We start from the raw sequence: 24168 nt of genomic DNA on the forward strand, positions 1-24168 counted from the left end.
TTTTTAGTTGGGAAGTTGAAAATCAGTATACAAAAGTAAAAGGATTTTTGTCTGTCTATCTGTTTTTATCTCTGCTTATATTAAAAGCAAGGACGTCCAAGCTTTTTTATTTGAGAGGGGGAAAGGTAAGACATTATAAATTATGAATTTTTTGGGTCCCTACGGCCTCCCTAATTCATTGGGGAAGGGGGGGGGGAATCACCATTTACCTCCCCCCCCTTGGACGCCCCTGATCAAAATTCTCGCTAACCACCACTTTTTCTCATTGAACTTTAAACTCATTTTCGCCCTCTTCCCTTCCTCAAGTGCCGTAGCTGCAAGTGAAATAGGTAGGATGACTGTCTACTCCATAAGATATCCCTAACCGCCGGCCCGAACGGTTATTCTTTTCAGTGAGGCTGTGCTTAGGTATTCGGCTATTCTGTAATCTATTTCTGGGCGACATGTTTGGGTAACTCCTCAGCTCAACATCGCTGGTCTTAAGAGAAAACATCCTCCCGTAATGCCAGGGACTAAACCGCTGAATGAAAAAAATATTATTTTAATAGACGCTGTAAATCACTCCTTCCAACTCTCATATAATAAAAGCACCTGACCCGTCTGCTAATAATAATTATTAATAACGGGAAAAGACATATAAACAATAGATATACTGACAAACAGACACACACACACGCAAACAAACAAACAAACATGCTATGCGTTTTATGCGACAAGGAAACAAAAATAATTAGATAACTTTTAAGCGGGTTACGCATGATTTATTGGAATATTCGGTATAATCCCTTTATTTGATTCCATATAGGACCATAGTATAAATTCCCTATCTTAGATTATGGGGATACAAATCCTTGTCATAATAGCGCGTCAGACAACTCAAAACCTGCGGGGCTCTTATAAATTCTACCTAACTTAGGTTAATATGCATTGACAACCAACCACCCTCCCCATATTATGGTATTTCTTGGGATCTTCATGGAATGATTATAAACAAAATTACCCCTTATGGTGAGCAAAATTATTGGTTGAAAAGATTGAACACTGCTAGTCTGGAACCAAGCAATAACAGTTCTTGAAATAAAAAATAATATAAGGTTGTTATAAAATTTTGGGTACAAGAGCAATTTATAGTTAAATGTTTTCTCCTAATGTGTGTGTATTTAAAATTTTAAGGGTACCGTTTATTTAGTACGCTAACAAAATAAAGGAAATTACCTAATTTTTAAATAATTGATATACACTTAATGCTTAATAGCAATAATATGATTACATATTCTGGTTTATAATGTTCATTTGCATTGGAGTTAATTATTGTCGAATCAAATCATCAACAGTTTGTGCTGTCTATATATGGTTCATGTTGTCATTAAGGGGTGTCTGATTAGTTTTGGGAGTGAAGCTGCTCTGTTTGTTGACAATATTGATTCAAAGATTATTTTTAGTGTCATTGTCTAACAAGGATGATTACGTCCTTTTGTACCTAAGCCTTTTGTAACGATAAGCTAAACATAGAAAGAGAAAGAGAGAGAGAGAGAGAGAGAGAGAGAGAGAGAGAGAGAGAGAGAGAGAGAGAGAGAGAGAGAGAGAAAGAAATAAGAGAAAAAGAGATTGCGATAAAGAGAGATAGCTGGATAGCTAAGAAACGGAAGAGATATTTTGTGTCACAGAAAAAAAGCCGGACAGATATGATCCCTTGTAAAGTATTTTCGCTACTAGAAATGAACACTAGCTTAAAAAGCGTGAAGGGCTAACGGACTAACTGACGGGAAGACTAGGAGAATTATAGAGTAGCCTTGGTATTATTAGCTCGTAGTACCTCGTTAACTAACAAACTGAAAATTATAATATATAATTGTCTCTTTGTTTATATTAAACTGTAGCGGTTTCACCCCTAGCATCTAGAGGCTCTGTACTCAAAGAGACAAAAAATGGCAAAGAATAGCTTAAAACCACCCCGAGACTTAAATCTGAAAATTAGATAGTATGAAACCAATACGGGACCTATGTAAAGCTTACCTAAAACCAAGTTAGTTCATTAGTTATTGAAATCCTTTGCTACATACAAAAAAGCTTACTACTTTATTTAATAGGATTGCATGTTTATTAAATTTATTTTTTTTGTTGCAACTCAATATTTATCTAAAATATATGATAATTATATACTTACTAAACGTAATTATTATCTTTATTATTAAATTTTATAATAGTGTACAGTAAATAAATATTTAGATTATTTTAGATAATTAAAAAGAAGAGTTCAATGTGTAATGTTTTTTAAATAACTCGGATTAAAATTTGTTTTGTTTAAAGTTTATTGTCGGATTCTTTTTAAAATCGACACTTCTATGTATGTCCGTCCGTACGTCCGTAAAGGATAGCTCTTATCGATAATTTAGAGACAGCGTATCAGAACAGTGCATCCAAAAAATAAAACAATAAAATTGACCAATCAGAGGCCAGAATAAATTTTACCATTGGTCAATTAAGTGTATACTGGCCTCTCATTGGTGAATTTTATTGTATGACGTCATTTTTTGGTGGCACTTTACGCTGTCTTGATAATTTATCCACGTTAGAATTGCCCTATTGATTTCAAACTTGACATGATAATTTCTGTATCGGTAAGGTACATTTTAAAAAGCGTAGCAACTCTATAATTAATCAAAAGATCGTATGTCCATTTTATTTAACGTAAAGATTTTGAACTTATTTTAATCACAATATTGCATATGATATATTTAATGATCCTATTTATTTAATTTTTAGTATGTTTATTTATTGGACCATTTGGTATAACATCTCCACAATCAAGTTTAAATTGTGAATATTTTCATATTCAGCATCAAGTATTTAAATAATTTTAGGATAGATGTTAACGGAATTTAGTTCAAACTTCCAAATAATTTGAATTTTAAAAGAGTTGTTACTCTATATTTGTTAATGCTTGTTTGTCTGTCTGAATTGTAAAGCTTCACTGATATGGATGTTGTCATCCTTGTTTTTTTATTTCAAACCATTGCATTGCAATTCAAATGCATTGGCTGCGTCTTATACAATAATTTCAGTGAGCTTTCCGGAGATACGAAAAGTGTCATGTGTGACGTCATAAAAAAACGTCTAAAAGTATGTATTTTCATGACGTCAAACATGACACTTTCCGTATCTCCGAGCTTTCCCCAAGAAAATGTCATATAATTATCATTACAAACCTTATTTTAAATTTATGATCTAGCTGTTTTTGATATCTTAATATCACATGAACAGACAATCGATACATTTGTATATTGTAGAAAATTTTAACAAAAATACAAAAAAATGAAATTTAAATGCTTGTTCATTGTTTGATTTAAACTAAAAGGTCAATTTTAATCGGTATAAATTATATGTATTGTTGTATGTGGATTTTATGTTGGTGTCATTGTTTATCAAATAGTTAAGCAGATAAAATATTATAATTTCTTTAAAATTGTCATGTTAAAATTCATAGAAGTAAATATGAATTGTTGGCTTCGCATTTTAAGCAAAGAAAATTTTGTTTTCTATTCAAGACACTACGAATGACATTAATTGAAACTCTTAAAGTGCCGGAAAAAGTCGCCTTAGAATACAAATGACCAATGACAGACCAATACACAGTCTAAATTTCCAATGGCATGCCAGTATACATTTAATTGACCAATGGTAGGCCAGTATATAGGCACTATAAAAAGCTTCACATTACAAGGTACAAACAGTTTTTCGATTTTCTAGAAAGCTTTACTTTGCCCGTAACAGAACAGGGACATAAACTTAAAATCCTATTCTTATTCTTGAAACAAGAGTTAAGCTAGTGGTGCAGCCTCCATGCAGTAAAGTAATAAAGTTGAAATCTGTTTTATAACATCTTTTACTCTTTAATATCAACAGATGTATCTTTTTCAGATATTTATAACCTTATTTCAAAACAAGAAGACTGCTGCTTTTTAAAGTCAATTAAATTGTTTTAGGAAATAAATAAAGGTCTGTCTAGTTTCTGATCATGACCAAATTGTTTTGTAAGAAAGTGGTTATGTTTTTTTTTACAGGGGTTGGGGAATCGGTTATAAGTTACTTTTAGTTTTCATTGTTTACAAGTAAAACTTTCAATATTGCTTGGTTGACTTCTATAAGAGGTGCGATTGATAATGAGTTTACTGAAATTAGATTTGGTTCCAAATTAAATAGAAAAAATCTTTAAATTATTGGTCAATTTAAGTTCAAAGATTTTTTTTCATTGTAAAAATTTAATTTTTAAAAAAAGTTTTAGGAACTAAAAATATTATCATAATCCAAGATGGCGTCAATACATGTAAAATAATATTTTCAAAACAAAAAATCAAAACTTGAATATCTTTTTTTCACAGATTGAATTTCAAAAATCGGTCTGACAGCTTTTCCAAAGACGGTATGATCTATCGAATGGAAAAGGTTTTAAACCGATAGAACATTTCTTTATACTAAAACATATTCCGGGGAAACAAATGATATCGGGGAAAAAAATGCTACCAGGGAAAAAAATGACTACCTCGAGGAGAAAAAAAGAATATTTACATCCAATATTTAAGGGGTCGTTTATGTGAGAATGTAAAGTGTTATACTTTATTATAATTAAACTTGCCACTTATGTTTTTTCCCATATCTTCTGTTTTTTCCATCTTTTTTAAAACAATCTACACCATCAATATAAAAAGCAAAATCCAATCCAGTATGAAAATTAATATTCTCTGAAAACTAATAACCTTTTATTTAGACAATTTACATGTCATTGTATCCTATATATTTTTTATGAATTTATTGCATCTAAATAGTATACTAGTATAGTGTAGCACTACGGAAGTGGGGTTTAATATAAGTTATTATATATCTTAAATTACCAGATGATAGCAGTTCTTGATAATTCATTATAATTATTATTCAATTCTGTTATAATTCAAGTTATAAATAAGTTTAGTCTTTGTATACTTGAATATCATATACAATTTTTCTGTCTGTATCTTTTTAGGGTAGTTTAGTATTGGTCTACTGCAGGATTTAGACTTTTTTAGGGGTAGAGGAGGTATGTTATCTTCTATGAGATATGACAAAAGAAAAAGAAAATCATAACCTTCCCCCCACCCAAAAAAATGTCCAATATCTATTAATAAAAAAAGCGGGTTTCTCTATCCCTCCTTAGATGAGACTCCCAGATACAAGAGGTAAAATTCCTAATACTTTAAGATTCTTACCGTAGAAGCTCAAGTCTTCACGTTTTTTAAAAATCAAGTTAATTAGATAATTTTATCATGAAAAATTAATGTCAAAATGACTTATACCCACCACGAAATTAATTCAGAAAAAAATCACGAAACCTATTCATGATTTTCAGCTATCGTTGGAAGGGCAACAATTATTTGAATTGACGACCTTTTATCATACCTTTTATTATTTAGATATATTACGCTTGTTGGCTATATACCTTATTCCTGTGTCAAAATAGCTCAAAAATGTACATATTTTAAAATAATTTACAGGCTTTCTGGCAAGTCCTGGGCTTTTAAAATGATATCATATTGTTCCATAGAACAATTCTAACATACCTAAATTAAAGATGATAGCTATCCGTAACAGACAGACCGAGTCTAATCACAGAAAATCACAAATTATAAAAAAAACATTGACCAGGTGTCGAATTAATCTGAGATTTTTATGGATCTTTTTAACCTTGTGTAACCTGGCAATATTGAATGGCAGAAAGTAATTAGCACATTAATATCGTCTGCAAAAAATAATTACTTTTTAAAAGATTCCTTCTTAAACCACAAGGACTTTTATAAAATAAACATTCAAAATACAAAAGAGTTTTCTCCAAATGTTTATATTTAAGTTTTGTTTCTTCACTCTTTCCCACATTTTAAAAATCATAAATTTGTAATGGCTTGTTTTATTTGGTTTCGCTGTTTTTATGGTCAAGACAGAACTCAATTTCAGGTCAAATTATGTAAGCAAAAATGGAAGCTCTTTGTAGGGCCAATAAAAATAACGCCATATTAGAATTGTTCATTATTCTAATATGACGTAATTCGGGATCTTTCTGCCTAAATTTTTTGCATTTACTCTTTTTTTTAGAAAAATGGACTATTCTAATATGTCGTCTAATGTCTATTTTATAGGCACTATAAGGATTCACAAAAGTGAGTTCTTCTAAGAAGAGTTTTCTTCTCTCGCTGACTAATTAACTCACTATTTTTCTGTTTAAATCATCCACCAATTCCAATAATCTACGGATGAATACAAATTTGATGCTACTTCTTTGCTATTTCTCTTGGGTGGGTGGTGGTACTACTCCAAAATAGCTATAAACCTTTCCAGGACATATTAGAAGCTACACTGTAAACCATATCGGTTCATTTGTTAGCGAGATCCTTCTGTACACACATACAGACACACAGACAGACAGAGATCCTGTTACTTCATTATAAGGATTACACACATTTAAGGTTATAAATATCTTACATTTGACACCTGTCTTACATGCAAAAAAGATTTAATTCAAGACTACTGTGACATAAATTACTAAATACCTCTTTATAAAATGGATTTATTATTACATGGATCTTATGCCAGATTATCATGTACTCTAATAAAGTGAAAGGAACCTATCCCCTCTTACCTGCTGGATAAATGAACTGAACAATAAAAGACAAGAGAAATTGCAACCTAAATTGACGACAATATTTTCTCTGCCATAATATCTATGTATATTCTACATCCATTCTTGTTAACTTGTTAATCAGATGGTTTAATCATAAAAAGTAATTATTCATTAGAAGTGAGTTAGTGGGAAGAGGTTAATTAAACTTCATTGTGCAAGAGAAAACGTTTAATTTAAAGAGGGACGGGGGGGGGGGTTATTTTATAAAATCTGTAGTTATGACCATGACCCTAAATTAAAGCTGGGAGTAGCTTTAACTCTTTATGTGTGTAGCTACTCTACAAATGTGTTTACTGGTAAGTCATGAGTTCATATCTGCCATATTATCAAGATTAAATTTTTCAAAGTGTTCATGGCTGACATATTATCGATATAATGCTATTCTAATGACTTAATGACGACTGCATACTCATATTTAAATAACAAGGATGACAACATCCATAAAAACGAAGCTCTGAACCGGTAGGACAAACGAACATTAAAACTTGTAGAGTGTCAGAACTGAATAATCAGAAAATATTTGTATAAAAGACGAAACAAAATTGTAAGTAAATTAGTTGAAAAGCTGCTTGAATAAAGGATAATGTTTCAAGACATACTTACATTTTTAGGACTTGAATATAGAGATGCTTCGCTAATGACATTGTTCTTTGTTGTCCTAGGAATCAGTATTCCAAAAATCAGATCAATCGGATAATTATATCACATAAAAATTTGTTCTTTAAAAAAGTAGAATATTAACATGTTTAAAATGAACTTACGGGCATTCAGATAACGATTTTAATATGCCTAAATTAACTAATAACTAATTATAGAAAAGCTTCGCCTTCAAAACAATACAAAATTTCTAAACATTGTTCTAAATTTGGCAAAATGATGTATGATAATTATAAATGTTTGCCTTTGGTCCAAATTTTGCTAAACGGTAATTAACCCTGATGTGGTTTTCTTTTGACGACTTGGGCCTAACCAGCCATTTTCTGTATACATATATACACTTTCTTTATAACCAACCTCAACTTACACATTAACAACCCTAGTAATTATATTTACGTTTAAATTTCAAGGTAAATTTGTTGTTTATTTGCACCTCTGTTGCTTAAATATGCAGGGTAGATGGGAGCTAAATAACAACTTTTAGGATATTTTATGCTAAAATGTTGCTGGTATCCAACATTTCAATGTAATTAATAAAGTGACATAGGGTTTTGGCGTTTTATCAGGCTGTAAAGTTCTTAGATGAAAGAAGAAAAGGTTCGTTTCCAGCAATATTTTGAACATAACCAACAAGTTTAACGTCTATGAAGTGTACAATTATTTATATATGTACATAAAACTGCATGCTCGTAAACAAGTAATAAAAAGGTTAAAATACTAACATAAATTACAAACTTGAATTAAAATTACAACCAACCAAATAAAAATTATCTTTTTTTTACTTATTTTAGTGAAGAATTGATTGTTATGACTTGGCTAAAATGAATATTATTATAAAGATTATAAATCAATTTATCAGTTCAAAGCTTGGTATTTTTAGCGTTGATATATTGTTTCAATTGTTGCATTTATTGCCCACCTTGGTGATCTTTATTCTTTTAAATCCTAAGTTTTGATGAAGTAACATGATCTGTTTGAGTCTGTCTGTGTGTGTACCAAATAATCCCCAAACCGATATGGTTTTCCGTTTCAGGGTACTTCTCATAGGTCCTGGGAAGGTTATAACTATTTTTGGGGAGGTTACCACAACCCTCCCAAAAGAAATAACCCCGAGAAAAAAATCACTTCCCACCCAAACATTGAAAATGTTAAACCCAAGGGTAAAAAAGCAACGAGCGTAGCCGATAATTGATAATAAAAGCACTTAAACATCCAGCTGAAATTCAACATTATAATATGACAATATGACGATTTCAAAGAGACTTACACGCGGTTTCCGAGCCCTGGTTTAACATATGGGTGATTTGCTTTAAAAATTTTGACTCTGTATTGAGATTTAAAATGAGATATCTAGAAAAGTATAAAAATTTAATTCGTTTTTAATTGAAACTCATATCCTCAGGCGAATAACTAAAACACCAAAAAAGTGTTTAAAAATGTAGATTATATTTGAATTTGATTTTGTTTTAAGAAATTTATTTTTGTGCATTCCCCGCAGGGTAAACAAGAATATAATGTATTATTAGCGACGCAGCTAGATTTATCTTGGAATTATTAATGAGACCTATAATAAAAAGTAAATTTCTATGAAAAATAAGTTTAATGATTATTACATTTATAAAATAACTTTCATCTATCACGTTGTTTAAATTATATTTCTTGTATGGTTTTAAAGAAACAAGGATGACAACATCCATAAAAGCAAATATCTGAAACGTTAGGACAAACGAAAATTAACACTGAAAAGAACTTAAAAGCAGAATATAAATATATAGGCCTAAATAAAAATGTAAGTAAATTTGTTGCAAAAGTGCTTAAATACAGGACACTGTTTAAGGACATACTAATTCATTTTTAGGACTTGATTATAGAGATGCTTCACTTATAATATTGTACCTTGTTGTAATAGAAATGAGTATTCCGAAATTCCGATAATTAGATAAATATCACATAATTTTTTTTGTTAACAAGGTTAAAAGCAACATGTTTTAAAGAACGTACGTACTTTCTGTTAACGATTTTAGAGTTGTTACGCTTTTTGAATCGTACCTAACTATTATAGGAATAATCATGCAAAGTTCGAAATCGAAAGGACAATTCTAATATTTCTAAATTAACGAAAAGTGCTATGAATTAACTATTTAAGTAACCCGTCGTCCATTAAATATATCTTAAATATTAATAACAATTAAATTGATTTATTTCAGGGTTTATTGCTATGGCTGGCAGTATCAGCTACAATTCTGGAGGCGGACGCCACCTTTAATTTCCTGGCAACTGCGCTGGAGGCCCTGGCATGTGGCTGCGGCTGTCAGTTCTATGATGTGGGCACATGTGAAACTAGATACACCACAGAGTGTGAGGTAACCCTGGTTCAAATTTAAGGTCTCAAAACTCAGTCATCATAATCATCACTGCCATTTAATTGTATGTAATGAATAGCCACTTCTCTTGTTTGTTTTTGGTCTACCAAGATTTTTTTTCTTTAGGATTCCAATTCAAGGATAGGTTGCAACCAGTTGGACATAATAACCTGTCATTTCCTTAAAGTGTGCCCAAGCCAACTCCATTTTTTCTGTTTTATTGTCAGTTACATATTACTGCACTATAAAAGCTAAGTGTCGGTGAGCCTGGGCATAACTTAAATTTAATAGATAAATAAAGTTTAACATCTGGAATTTAATGGTTGAATATAATCTGCATTTTATCGAAACCCACCCCCCCTTTTTACTTGGAGGGGGGGGGGGGGGTTGTAAAACTTTCTATTCCTGTTTTTGTTCATTTGTTTTGTTCAAGATTTAGATAGTATTGTTATTATGAAAGAACTTAGGAAACAATAGTTGAAAACAACACAAGTCTGGATATGCTTAATATCAATACAAACAATGTTTCATTTGTAATAGAAAAATGATATCAGTCCTAAATATGACGACCTTCATAGAAATGTTTTCAAATGACTTGAAAACCTTCAGGACTATATCATAAGCGATGCATTGTATTACAGGCCACCAAAGGTTTTTAAACATTTTCTCTTATTCGTTGGCTTAAACATTTTTGAATTTTTTATTAAATCTTGATTGGGGGGTTAAACAAACTGACAGTGTCCAAACTTTGGGTATAGTCGTATTTTTCACAGTAGCTTTTCTCCTATTTCTAGCTCCTGCGGGAGGCTCTAACCCTGCGGGGCCAATTACCTAACCCTGTGGGTCAATCACCTAACCTAACCTAAAATAACCTATAAAAAGCCATCTTAAGAATACGACGAATCGCCTCCAAAGGGGCGTTGCAACGAAAGTGACTATTTGAGTAGAAATCAACCTTATTCGACATTCACTCAAAGCCCCAAAAATAATGGACTTAAAAGTGAATTAAACTGTATATAAGACATTTGCGAATATATTGGTACTATTAATTTGCCTCTGAGATAAAAAAAAGTATGTTTTTTGATATTTTTCTCTTGCAACAAATCAAATTTCAAAATTGAGTCACCAAAAATGTTAAACTAATTTTTGCTCTAAAACAATCATTTTTTGGAGTTAGAAAGTGCTTAATACCTCATTTTAATCGCCTGGCATTGCTTTATAATGTACAGGTAATTACTTGGTTGTTTTTAGAACAGTTGACTAAAAAATCGAGGTTTTGTGATTAACCCACTTTTGTTGTTACTCCATAAATGATATTTTTTTTTCCAAAATTTTTGGCCGTAAAGAAGCTTTATATATCCATATAACATCCACCAAAATTTGACTTTTGATATTTTATTTATAACATCACCAGAAGGAATTGAATTTTGGAAAAAAAATATCAATTTATATTTTGCACTGCTATGCATTGTTCTCGTTCTTGTTTCTAAAAAATATTTATATAATTAAAAAGAGAATTATTTAACGCTTCTATAGGTATGTTTATCATTTTTCTAGCTTAAATATAACTATAATTTCAGCATTTTTAAACATGATCATATTCAAGTTATTTTAACAACTATTAAAACAATTTTTACCATGCAAAACAAGGTGTTATAAAGTGTAGGATCCCTCACAATATCTATCTGTCTGTATATAATGCATTACACATGTAATGCTAATAAAGAGTAGTTATAAGAGTGATCTTTTATTCAAAGCTATAAAATGTTTAGAGTATATGCTATTAGATAATTCCAAGAGTCAAAGATATTAGATGTAACTTAAATTCCTAGCTATCAAAGTATAATATAAGAGTATTTGTTGCAAAACTACTTAAAAACAGAATACTGTTTAAGGGCATACTTATATTTGTAAGTAACAATTCTGGTAACAATTATAGAGTTGCAATGGTTTCTCCTAACTTTGAGTTTAAAATCAAAAGAGCAATTCTATCAGTAAGAGTTATCTGTTTTGATTGTACAGAAGGTCAGACCCTTATAATAATTCAAACCTTTGCTTTAAAAAATCATACTTGTATTTTTCTAACTTCTAAAGGAAAGCAAACCATTTCATTATTTTCTGAAAAAAGTTATATAATGAATTTTAAAATTTTATTATCTTTTGAATATTCTTTAACATGCATAATAAATTTATAGTATAGATGTATAAACAGATTACTAAATGATTTCCGATGGCAAAGACCTAAAGCTCAGCAGAATAATTTCATTAAACTTTGCTTTCTAAATTCAGCTGTTTAATGCTTTCTTCTGCTTTTTGAAAAAGAAAGGGACAATTTTTGTGAAAAATTGTCATTCCTGTCTAAAATTCTGTGAAGTATTTAAAACTTCCATTATCAATTTCTCATAACTAGGCTCCTGACTATAAAATTATATTAATAATCATCTTTTCCGATTTACACTACTGAATTGTTAAACCTAGTTATGTTTGATTAACAAGACATTTATCCTAATGATGTGAATACTTTCTTGCAAATCATAATTATCAAGTTTATAGTGACATCTAGTGACAAATGTAGAACTAATATATTGCAGATGTTCCCAAATTTAATTTTTGCCTGAATTTACGTTGTTTTCAATTATTTTTCCATAAAGGGTTGAGCTCTCTCTGAGGTGGTGGCAAATTAACTATGTCCTTATTTTAAGTAATTGAGTTATTGTCAGTTTTATGAGATCAATGGATAATTTTCAAAATAGTTTCCAACAAATGAACAGTAATTAGACAATGCAAAACAAATTTAACTAGGAAAAAATGCAAAAATCATTACAGATCATACATAGATGTCCAAGTAAAGGGGTAAAGGGGTGTTCACCCCTTTAGACTTTGAAATCTCTTATTTTACACCCCACAAGTTTTTAAAAAATACATTAGATTACCCCCTTAAACATATGGAACCCCTTATTCAAAGTATAAAGCTTGGGCGCCCTTGAGTTCACATTAGTTTACAATTTGCTTTATGTTTTTTTTGCCGGCACCCGGTTGTATTTACATTTTTGAAAGATTCAGCTGACACCGAAGACCCAACCCACAGACAGTACAAGGCCCTTGGAAAAGGAAAGGGGTTACACAACTATTTATCGCTCTATATATATTACTTTAATACATGCATAACATTTAGATCATTTTTATCAGGCATAAAACAATGGTATTTTTGAGTATTCTCTATTGCCTTAGCTGCCTGATGCCTTGGGAATAAAAACAGTTTAGTATTGGCAACTTGTTCACTATTTATATACAAAAATTTAAAGTTTTTAATTGCTGTTACCCCATAGTCATAGAGTTGTTTTGGAGTTAAAATTTGATTGTCAGCTGATTGGCGGAGTGAATAGTTGGCAACTTGTCTTTTCACAACACCCCCTAGCCCATCACACTCGGATTTTCCATGCGAAGTGGCAAAAAAATGCCACTCTGCAGGAAATAGATTATCCTTTTCGTGGAGAGCCAGATTCAGAAAATTGTATCTGTTAAATGTTTAATAAAATATCATTTTTAGAAAATATTATGTATCTTATTAACCATATAATAAAATTTAGATAAAGCTAATCATTATTTTATGTTCTTCTAGCTTCAAAAATAAGAAAAATACAGATGTTTTTAAAATCTTTAAGTAAACAAGGCTCTAAAAAGGTTGTTAAATAAAAGAGTAAGGGAAGTGAAAAGATTACTATTACTCACTTAAAGTCCGAAATTCATTATCAAACCAGGGACATGCACAAAATTTTTAAGCCCTTTAGCTCTAATGGGGGCTGAGATAATAGGAGGGATGGATCTTAATGAAATTTTAATACGTTATGTAGACATGTAAGAAAGATTATGTTTAAAATTTGAAGTCTCTAAGTCAAAAATTGCAGCCACAGAAACCTTTTAAATATTTCTGGAGACCTGGAGGATCAGGTCCTGTAACCTGAAATTTACTTGAATACCTGTATTTAATATGAGGATGTACTACTACAGTATATTTTAGTATTTTGGTAAGATAATATGCTTTGTTTAAGTCAAAAAATATTTTTGCTCTTTACCTGGATATTTATGAAAAAATTTTGTTGCACACCAAAGTTGACCCAATTTCTAGGATCAATGAACTTAAAACTATAATAATATCATGATATTTTTATATGTTCCTGTTCTTGTATTGTCCTCCACAGCCATCACTAAAGTAAATAACTCTTCCTATTCTATTATCTACTTCCTCTTTGATGGCTCCCAGCAATGATTGGATAATAGCATATACTCTAAACACTTTTATAGCTTTGAATAAAAGATCACTCTTATAACTACTCTTTATTAGCATTACATGTGTAATGCATTATATACAGACAGATAGATATTGTGAGGGATCCTACACTTTATAACACCTTGTTTTGCATGGTAAAAATTGTTTTAATAGTTGTTAAAATAACTTGAATATGATCATGTTTAAAAATGCTGAAATTATAGTTATATTTAAGCTAGAAAAATGATAAACATACCTATAGAAGCGTTAAATAATTCTCTTTTTAATTATATAAATATTTTTTAGAAACAAGAACGAGAACAATGCATAGCAGTGCAAAATATAAATTGATATTTTTTTTCCAAAATTCAATTCCTTCTGGTGATGTTATAAATAAAATATCAAAAGTCAAATTTTGGTGGATGTTATATGGATATATAAAGCTTCTTTACGGCCAAAAATTTTGGAAAAAAAAATATCATTTATGGAGTAACAACAAAAGTGGGTTAATCACAAAACCTCGATTTTTTAGTCAACTGTTCTAAAAACAACCAAGTAATTACCTGTACATTATAAAGCAATGCCAGGCGATTAAAATGAGGTATTAAGCACTTTCTAACTCCAAAAAATGATTGTTTTAGAGCAAAAATTAGTTTAACATTTTTGGTGACTCAATTTTGAAATTTGATTTGTTGCAAGAGAAAAATATCAAAAAAACATACTTTTTTTTATCTCAGAGGCAAATTAATGGTACCAATATATTTGCAAATGTCTTATATACAGTTTAATACACTTTTAAGTCCATTATTTTTGGGGCTTTGAGTGAATGTCGAATAAGGTTGATTTCTACTCATTTCTCAAACTTTTTCAATTGGTAATTTTAATCTAGGACAGGGTAATTTTCATGTACTTACATAATACAATTTATCGTCCACTTTCTTAGTTCTTAAAATTAAGGGATGTGTCTACCCCCTTACACAGCATTGATAAGGGTCTGGACAATAAAGTTAGAGTATAGAGGGGTCGATGGTATATGGCTACATAGAACTATGGCAAAGACCTACTAACATATTCATATTGGTCAAGAAATTTGACAGCTTGGACCCTAAAATGGCCGAGTTTTATACAGGATTTTTCATTATTAGAAACAATGCCCTAACTATAAAATTTAACATATATTTGTGTTTTTCCTTAATAAATAATGGATATATCTTAAAATTAATGAAGGAAACAAATCAATTTTAGCATTGTCAAAAAATTATAAAAACTGTAAAAATTTGGACTTTCAGTAAAATATTTTCCCTTCAAGCTGCTAACAATACAATCATTTCGGAAAGTAGATATCAATGCCAATTTTTAAAAATAGCAATATTAAGGTTCAAATTAAAATCAATATAGGTTTAATTGGTATTTTAAATATTTTCCTTTTGAGGGGGCTTTTAAATGTTTTTCCCAGTAATAGATAGTTAACTTTCTTCCTTTCCCCTTTCCGAAATATTAGAACTGTCCGTAGCTCCTATGTAGCTTCTGCGCATGTCTATTTATATGTTATATTTAGTAGAGAAGCTACTCTATAATTCACTTTGTCTATCAGTAAGTCCGGATTTTTTTCTAATGAATTTGCAAATAAAAATTAAGCTGTATTTGACTTTAATAAAAGGGTTTTACATCCTATTAAATATATGTAAATCATTGCAGCTCTTTTATGACTCTATACATGCCCTTCTCTCTTTTTACATCAGCAACCAAATGAATGTAATTATTTTCAATTCCTAAAATTAAAAAAATCTGTACATTGCTATATTTTCAATATTTTATTCATTAAATCAATTGATTTTAGAAAGACATATTTTTTAAATGCTGCTACACTTGATATTATCATCCTTGTTATAATGTTCTATAGTATTTGAATAAAAGGATTATTATTTTTTGTCAACACTTTTTTAGCTAGCTTTGTAATAATTACGTTTAAATTCTGTTAAATTTACTGATAATTATCATCTAATAATTTAGCGCTTATTTTCAAGGTCTTACTATTCTAATTATATATACATTATTATGTTTAATAAGGAAATTCCGACATTCATCTCAGTTTATTTTTTTTTTCAAATTAGCTATCTTTGAAATATATATTCAAATAAAATAACACAGTACAAATAATAATAAAACAGGGGTTGCTTACAAAATACAAACAAATTAATGGAAACACTTTTGAAAAGATAGCATTGATTTTAAATGATAAATATGCTCAAAAATTTTTACAAAAACTAGGCAAAATATTTTTTTGTCGTTGATAACAATATCTTATTCTTATACTCTTATTTACAAATAGTTTTACACTAAAATCTTTTGATGTAATTGTTTTAACTCTTGTACAATTGGGCAGATGACTTTAATTTATAATAAAGGTCCCCCAAATCCTTATACCAACAAGTTGGTGATTTTGATTATTTCTTCAAACCTTTTTCCAATGACAGCATATGAGCTTTCTAGCAGCTAAGTGAGAAAGCAAAATTTCTATCGATAAACAACCTTCTGCAGAGCTTTAGGTCTTTGCTTAAGGAATGTTTGTAGCTATCTGTTTATACATCTATACTCTAAATTTATTGTCTGGACACCCCTTATACACCATTCTAGATGGGTGTCAACACCCCGCCTAAATTTGAGGGATTTAGCCGAGGTTTGGAAAAAAATTTAGCGGTTCAAGCATCACTTTAACAATCAAAGGAGGCGTCTTTGGCTATTGAGTATGGCGATAACGTACAGGATGTGTAGGGGTCTATATTAGACAATAAAATAACACCCTTCTTGTTGTCTTGTAAACAACCCCCTAAAGCTCCCTAGATTTGGTTAAAATTTGGATTTTAAAACCGTGTGCACGCCTCTGGTATGGAGAAAATATGTAATTTTGTATCACCACACGCCATGGCTTGTAATGATATACAATATTCCTAATAACTGCAATACAATAAGAAAATTGTTGTCTATGAAAGTGTCTGGTATTTGTATTTTTGAGAAGCGTAGCTAAAATATCAAATTGTATGTGTAAAAGTAAGTTGTGTAAATATTCCTTAAATGGCTTTTAATTTTAGCCTTACTCAAAGATATAATTGTTCTTATTTTGTTTGACACTTATATTATATGTACACAGTTGGGAATGCGAAACCAAGTTGTCTTACTTTAGAATAAATAATTTCTACTTACTCCTTATTAAATTTGATAGTAAGATCTACAGTAGGATAAAATTAGTAGCATATTATGTACTAGCAACTTCGCCCCTAGCCTCTAGGGGCTTTGCCCCAAGAGGTATAATTACATCTACTATTACCTACCTAGCAGAAAAACAATGAATGAATCACAATACCCAGCAGAAAAAAATGTGAATTAATCGCAAATTTTTGCAAATAAATCACGTATTAACAAAATTCATATAAAATTCTTAAAAAAAAAAAAATTGGGGAAGGATTCTTTTTTGGGGGGGGGGTTGGGGGTGTCCCACCCCCCAAGAAAATAGCTTAAAACCAATAGGTATATACCCTGAAGAGTAGAATCCGATCGGTTCAGTGGTTACCAAGATTTTAAGGGAAGGACAGACAGACAGATCTTAAAATATGGGCAAGATTTTATTTGTTAGAATTCTATACTAAAAAATAAAAAGTAGTTGGAATTAATTTTCTCATATTCATTCGAATCCGGTGGATAGGAACCAGTTCTCATCCATACGAAAAAACTATGTCTAGCATCGTATTATATCCAGCTTTCTACAAATATAAAAATGTACAATCATAAGATTAAAACCAGTTGTTTTAGCCCGTGCCTTCGGCACCTTGGGGCTAAAAAAAACTATATCCGCGGAAAGCGGTTTATAATACGATGAAAGAAATAACTATTCTTGATTAATATTTACAAGTTTTTCTGCAGTGCACAGTGAATCAAAGTTGGGCCTAAAATATTGTTTCATAGGTTGCGACAAGCTATAAACTTGATTTGAAATAATACAAGTAGCAGTACTAGTTGGGGTTTTTAGTCTGGTTTCTTAGATTGTGAAAAATATGTTTAAAATTCACTCTATTAATGACAGTTTTCATAAATTTCTTTAATTATTAACCATTAAAGAATATAGAAAACAGAAAAAAAGTTTGTAATCAAAACATGACTTGTTAAAAAATATGATTCACTACAACACAAATTTTAAAAATCTAGCAAAAAAAATATACTTATAGAGGAGTTTTAACTTAAAATGCTGCAAAGGTTTCTGAAAAGTTGAAAAAGGAGTTCCTTGACTTCTATTTTCTATATTGAACACTTAAATGTGACTGCAATTAATAAATTACTATTAGTTGCCCCACTGTTCTGGAAACTAAACAATATTTGCCACTTAAAACAAAAAGATTTACAGAAAAACTAGGGTTATTACAGCCAAAATAGGCAAATTACCAAAAACTAAATCAGAATTCAAGTTTAGAATTTCAGCCAATGATAGAAGTGCAACATTATAGAAAACCGATGGTTTAAATCTTTCAACCAATAAGAGAATGAAATAAAAAATACAGAGGCTTAAACTCAAAGATAAGCTTTTCCAGTAATCTTTGAAAAGATTCAAATAAACAGTTATCAGAAATGCTTGTACGTTTAATAAAAATTCATATAATACAAAACATTTAGTAAAATCTGCATTGATCATTGCATTGTAAGTGTGATATGTTGTTTATGTGTGTGTGTGTGTGTGTGTGTGTGTGTGTGTGTGTGTTTGTGTTATAACTTCTAGAAACATAATTTAGCACAATGCATTATATTGATGCATTCAAGGTGTTATGAAAATCAGCTATTGTATTATTTTTTCATTTAAAGGTCCAATTCACATGTAATTTCAATAATCTTCCAAACTTCATAATGAATTGAAAAATAATAATCTTGGTAATACCCCCATCAATTTATAGATAGAAACACAACTTAAATTTTTCTAATTTTATTAATGGAATACAATTGTTTCTCTAATTAATTAGATTATCAGTTCCAATTAAGATGTTAAAAATAAGAAATCAAATGTCTTTGCATTTTGAATCTTTAAAGCCACCATTAACTTTTAAAAGGGCAGAAGGTTGAAAATTCTATATATTTGTTTTAAATGAAGAAGTTGTTTGGGTCAAAATGTTATTGGTCATCCAGAATAGGTGGCAACAAATCATTTTTCAAAATATCTGCAAATTGGCGCTTTGTAAATAATTGTTGACACAACATAAGTTAACACAAAAAATGTAAATATGTTTTAAAGCCATGGTAGCATGTCCCCAACTCAGGGTTAAAAGTAACCTACTCCTTTCTTTGAGTTATAGGCTTAACCATGACTTACAAGTAGCATACCATACAGGGATCTAAAGTTATAAGACAAGGGCCGATAAATTGATGTACATCCTCAATGATGACACACAAAATTTCCCCTTTAGTAAATAAAAATTAGTGGTTTAAACGTTTGAACACTTAAATTAAGGAATCAACCAATCAAAATTTAAAGTCCTCAAAGTTGTTAATCCAAAGAATAAGAAAACGTTTTTATAAAACTTTTGGGACCTGGATAATACTGAGCCCATTGTCTCCTCTCTCTTTATGATTTATATTTTTATAATCCTAGGTGAAGTATGAGAGAAAATGTGATACAATTTATAAGAACAAGTGTAACTTCCAAACTAACAAAGAGTGCAAGACCGTTTACAGGAAAATATAACATTTTGATATAGATATATTCGTTCCTAGGAATATTCGAAAATTTTCTTCCTTTTTGCTCTTATGTACTGGCCATATAATTCTTATTCTGTAATGTTTTGCTTTGAAACCGCTGAATTAAAACCGGTTCTTAGTTATAATGAAAAATCGTATCGTATTATGGACATTTTTCTACGAATATAAAAATGAAAATCATAAAATTGATGCCAGTTTTGTCAGACCTCGCCTTCAGGGCTAACAAAACTAGAATTAATTTTATGATTTTTAATTTCACTCAACTCAAGAATCTATCTATAAAACGATGCGATAAATGATTAATAACTAATATAAAGATTCGAACTCAAAACCCTTTCATTTTTACTTAAAAATAGTTTACGCCTTTTTAGAAGATTAATATTGGTTTTAGAATTTCTATAGCAATCTTTTATATTAAGAGGCTAATTTGGAACATTTTTAATAATTCCTAATAGAAACATAGATTATAGGATCATGGAAAGAAAACGAAGTAGCGGGTTGCGTCGTATTTTCACAGTAGCTCTTCATCGGTTATTTTAGGTTAGGTAAATGTTAATGATTACCCCGCAGGATTAGGAAATCGGCCCCGCCGAGGCTAGAAATAGAAGAAAAGCTATTATAAAAATGCGGCGACACCCACTACTTCGTTTTCTTTCCATTATTCGATTCTTATTTCTAAATGGTTACATTTTTTTCAAAATTAAATGTTATATGAATGTAGAGATGAGTGTACAACCAATAAACAATGTTCAGTTCAATACAGGGATATAATTAAACAAGAAAAAAATATTTTTTGTTTTAAATTTATAACACAACAAGGATGACAACGTCCATAAGTAGCCAAGCGTAAGGAATAAGTGAAGTAGATGAAGTACTGGAAGCATAATGGTATATAGAATCTTCCCAAATAATTCAAGTCGTTAGGGACGTCCAGGAGTTGAATTCTTATTTCTTCCCCCCCCCCCCCCCCTCCCTCCCAATGAGATAAAGATTACCCCCCCCAAAAAAAAAATTATCTTAATTTTTTTACCATCCCGCCCCCCCCCCTCCAAAAAAAAAACCTTGGGCGTCCATGCAAGTCGTCTATCTTAAATGGAAGCCGAGAAAATCCTTCTTAGATTTACCTTGTTCTAATTACTATGTGTGTGTATACAGGACTCAATGTGAAAATGTTCCTCAGCAGAAATGCAAGAATGTGGAGGATCAGAAGTGCCACAAGGAACCTGAACGTGTTTGCCAAAACATTGAGGTATAACAAGAAAACCATGTCCCCTTGTCACAGAAATTAATCAAATATTGTGGAAGCTTTTTATAGTTTTTATGAAAAAAATTATGCCATACTGGAATATCATTGGTCAATTAAAATGAATACTGGACTAGCATTGGTCAATCAAAATGTATACTGGCCTACCATTGGTAATTTAGTCTGTATATTGGCCAATCATTGGTCATTAGTATTTTATGACGGCAATTCCTTATAGGCATTATAAAGAGCTTCAATATTGTGACACAATAAACAATTTAATACTATGACAGAGTATAATAATATTGTTTAGGTTCTTATGTGTGAGAATATACCATCAGAACAATGTAATACTATGACAGAGTATAATAATATTGTTTAGGTTCTTATGTGTGAGAATACACCATCAGAACAATGTAATACTATGACAGAATATAATTATATTGTTTAGGTTCCTGTGTGTGAGAATATACCATCAGAACAATGTAATACTATGACAGAGTATAATAATATTGTTTAGGTTCCTGTGTGTGAGAATATACCATCAGAACAATGTAATACTATGACAGAGTATAATAATATTGTTTAGGTTCTTATGTGTGAGAATATACCATCAGAACAATGTAATACTATGACAGAGTATAATAATATTGTTTAGGTTCTTATGTGTGAGAATACACCATCAGAACAATGTAATACTATGACAGAATATAATTATATTGTTTAGGTTCCTGTGTGTGAGAATATACCATCAGAACAATGTAATACTATGACAGAATATAATTATATTGTTTAGGTTCCTGTGTGTGAGAATATACCATCAGAACAATGTAATAATGTGACAGAGAAACAATGTCAACAAGTTCCTAATGAAGTCTGCCTTCCAGAACAGGTTACTTCTTTTAGAATGGAGTAGATGTCAGAGAGAGAGGGGACTATGTCTGTTTATTACACTTGTCCCCAAAGTTTTATGATAACGTCTTCTTCTTTTTTTGACTCAACAACTTTGAGAATTTTTACTGAATTTAAATTACTTGGTTTATTAAGTTGAGTGTTCTAACGTTTTAACTACATATTTTATTCTTCAGAATTGGTAATTTTGTGTGTCATCATTGGGGATGTATATCAATTTATCGGCCATTGTATTATCCCTTTGGATTCCTGGTTAGATGTATAAAGCTTCATAGGGCAAAAGCATTCCAAAAGATTTAGTACCCTAGATGGCCAGGCAGACACAATAATCCGTCAAATTTAAAAACGAATTTCTAGCAGATAAAGATTTTGTTTATGTTTAGTTACACATGACTAATCCAATCATACGAGCAACGAAATCTTAAAATGATGTAATTTCTCTAAATTCAACGATTTTTAAGCTACTCTATAATTCACTATATCTGTCCGTCCGTCCGCCCGTCAGTCAGTCCGTGACGCTAAGGAGGGAAATGAGATTTACTTAGCCGCAATTTAAACAAAATAAAAGTCAATAATATCTCTATAAAAGGTAGGTCGTCCCTATCCTTATACTAAAGTAACAGGATGTCTGTTTATTTTGGGGGAGGGTACCACCACCTTCCTAAGAGAAATCGCCCCTAGAAAAAAATACCCCTCCCAAAAAAGAGACTTGAACGAAACATAAACCAATTATTTCTCTAATTAGATATTTTAAATAAAAAAAAACATTCAAAGTGCCACTAGAGGCCTCTAGGGGCGTAGCCGCTAGTAAAAGATAAACTAATTAATCGTTTTTAACTTTAGGTATGTGAGACTGTTTACGAGAGTAAATGTAAACCCGACTACAGATATAAACAGGTGTGTGAGTCTATACCCCAGGAGCACTGTACCCAGCAGCAGAAATGTTCCACAGAATACAAGGAGGAGTGCCAGGATGTTGCAAGAGAGGTGTGTGGCACAGTCTATACCAAGGAGTGTAAGAATGTGCTAAAACAGACTTGTAAAGTTATTTACAAAGAAAAGTGCCAAGGTAAATGAGAGAAGCTCTTTGTAGTACCTTAAAAAATTATGTCATACAATACAAATGACCAATGGTTGGCCAATAGACAGACTAAATAACTAATGGCAGGCCAGTAAACTTTTGAATGGACCAATGGTAGGCCAGTATGATGTCATTTTTTTAGGCACTATAAAAAGCTTTTGAGAGATACTTTTATTTAGATTATTAGATTATTTAAATTACAATGAAATTAAAACTTTTATAAATGCCAACAAAATCAGATGAGGTTAATCCTGAACTAATTTTCAATAATTTAAAGCAATGTTTATGCCCTTTGGAGATTAAAATGCACAATTTGATTTTTCCATTAATATAATTAAAAATTGTTACCTATTTTTTCTCATCATTTGTATGCATTCATAAACCTCCTAGAGTATATTCTTAAAAATTTTGTCTTTTTGTATGTCTCTCTGTCTGTCTCATCCACTTATGAACTCTGGCATTTGTGACAGATTTAGTTGGATCAAAGTTTGTGGATCTTTTTCGTCTTTCATCAGATTTCTACCCTTTCCTAATAGAGACGCCTTGTCCATGCCTAAGTTATTAATAAATTGGGATCATGGAAATAAAACGAAGAAGTGGGTTTTGTAGTATTTTCACAGTAGCTTTTCTCCTATTTTTAGCCCCTGTGGGGTCAATTTCTCACCCCTGTAGGGCAATCATTAACATTCACCTATACTAACCTAAAATAACCTATCAAAAGCTACTGTGAAAATATGAGGAAACCCGCTACTTCGTTTCTTTCCATGATCCATAAATTCTAATCATTGATAAATTTAAAGGTTTCCCTAAGCAGCTGTGCACAACAGAGCCAAAGCGAGTGTGCAAAAATGTTCCAGAGAAAAATTGCAAAAATGTGAGAAACTGCAGGAAAGTACCAGAGGACAAATGTTGGATAAGTCCGGAGGTCAAGTGCAATAAGGTTCCAGAACAGGTAGACATTTTTCCCCCTAAACCACATTATTTTACAATTTTCATTAAGATGTAAATTTAGAGTAAAATTAAATTGCAATAGTTAGAATTTGATACTAGAGTTACTGGATCAACTGCAGTTCACGGTAAAAAATTCCTGGTAACGAATATTTACAAAAATCTATGAATTTTAAAGGCTGCTAGCTGCCAAACGGCTGAACGTACAGATCATGCCCGCACAATGTTTTAAGCGGCATAAGAAGG

The 24168-nt window shown here is 30.8% G+C and overlaps 1 protein-coding gene across 1 annotated transcript in view; it reads left to right on the forward strand.

The window, feature by feature from the left end:
- Window positions 1-24168, forward strand: part of LOC145317414 (uncharacterized) — a 29195-nt gene that overhangs the window by 1159 nt on the left and 3868 nt on the right. Inside the window, exons 2-8 of the mRNA XM_080158491.1 lie at window positions 9574-9729; window positions 19632-19712; window positions 20458-20495; window positions 20888-20987; window positions 21778-21873; window positions 22737-22962; window positions 23775-23926. Of these exons, the coding sequence (XP_080014617.1) occupies window positions 9574-9729; window positions 19632-19712; window positions 20458-20495; window positions 20888-20987; window positions 21778-21873; window positions 22737-22962; window positions 23775-23926 (849 nt within the window). The remainder of the gene's footprint in view (window positions 1-9573; window positions 9730-19631; window positions 19713-20457; window positions 20496-20887; window positions 20988-21777; window positions 21874-22736; window positions 22963-23774; window positions 23927-24168) is intronic.

This window comes from Acartia tonsa, chromosome 4 (assembly GCF_053477335.1).
Source record: "Acartia tonsa isolate MP-2025a chromosome 4, ASM5347733v1, whole genome shotgun sequence".
Lineage (NCBI taxonomy): Eukaryota > Metazoa > Arthropoda > Copepoda > Calanoida > Acartiidae > Acartia > Acartia tonsa.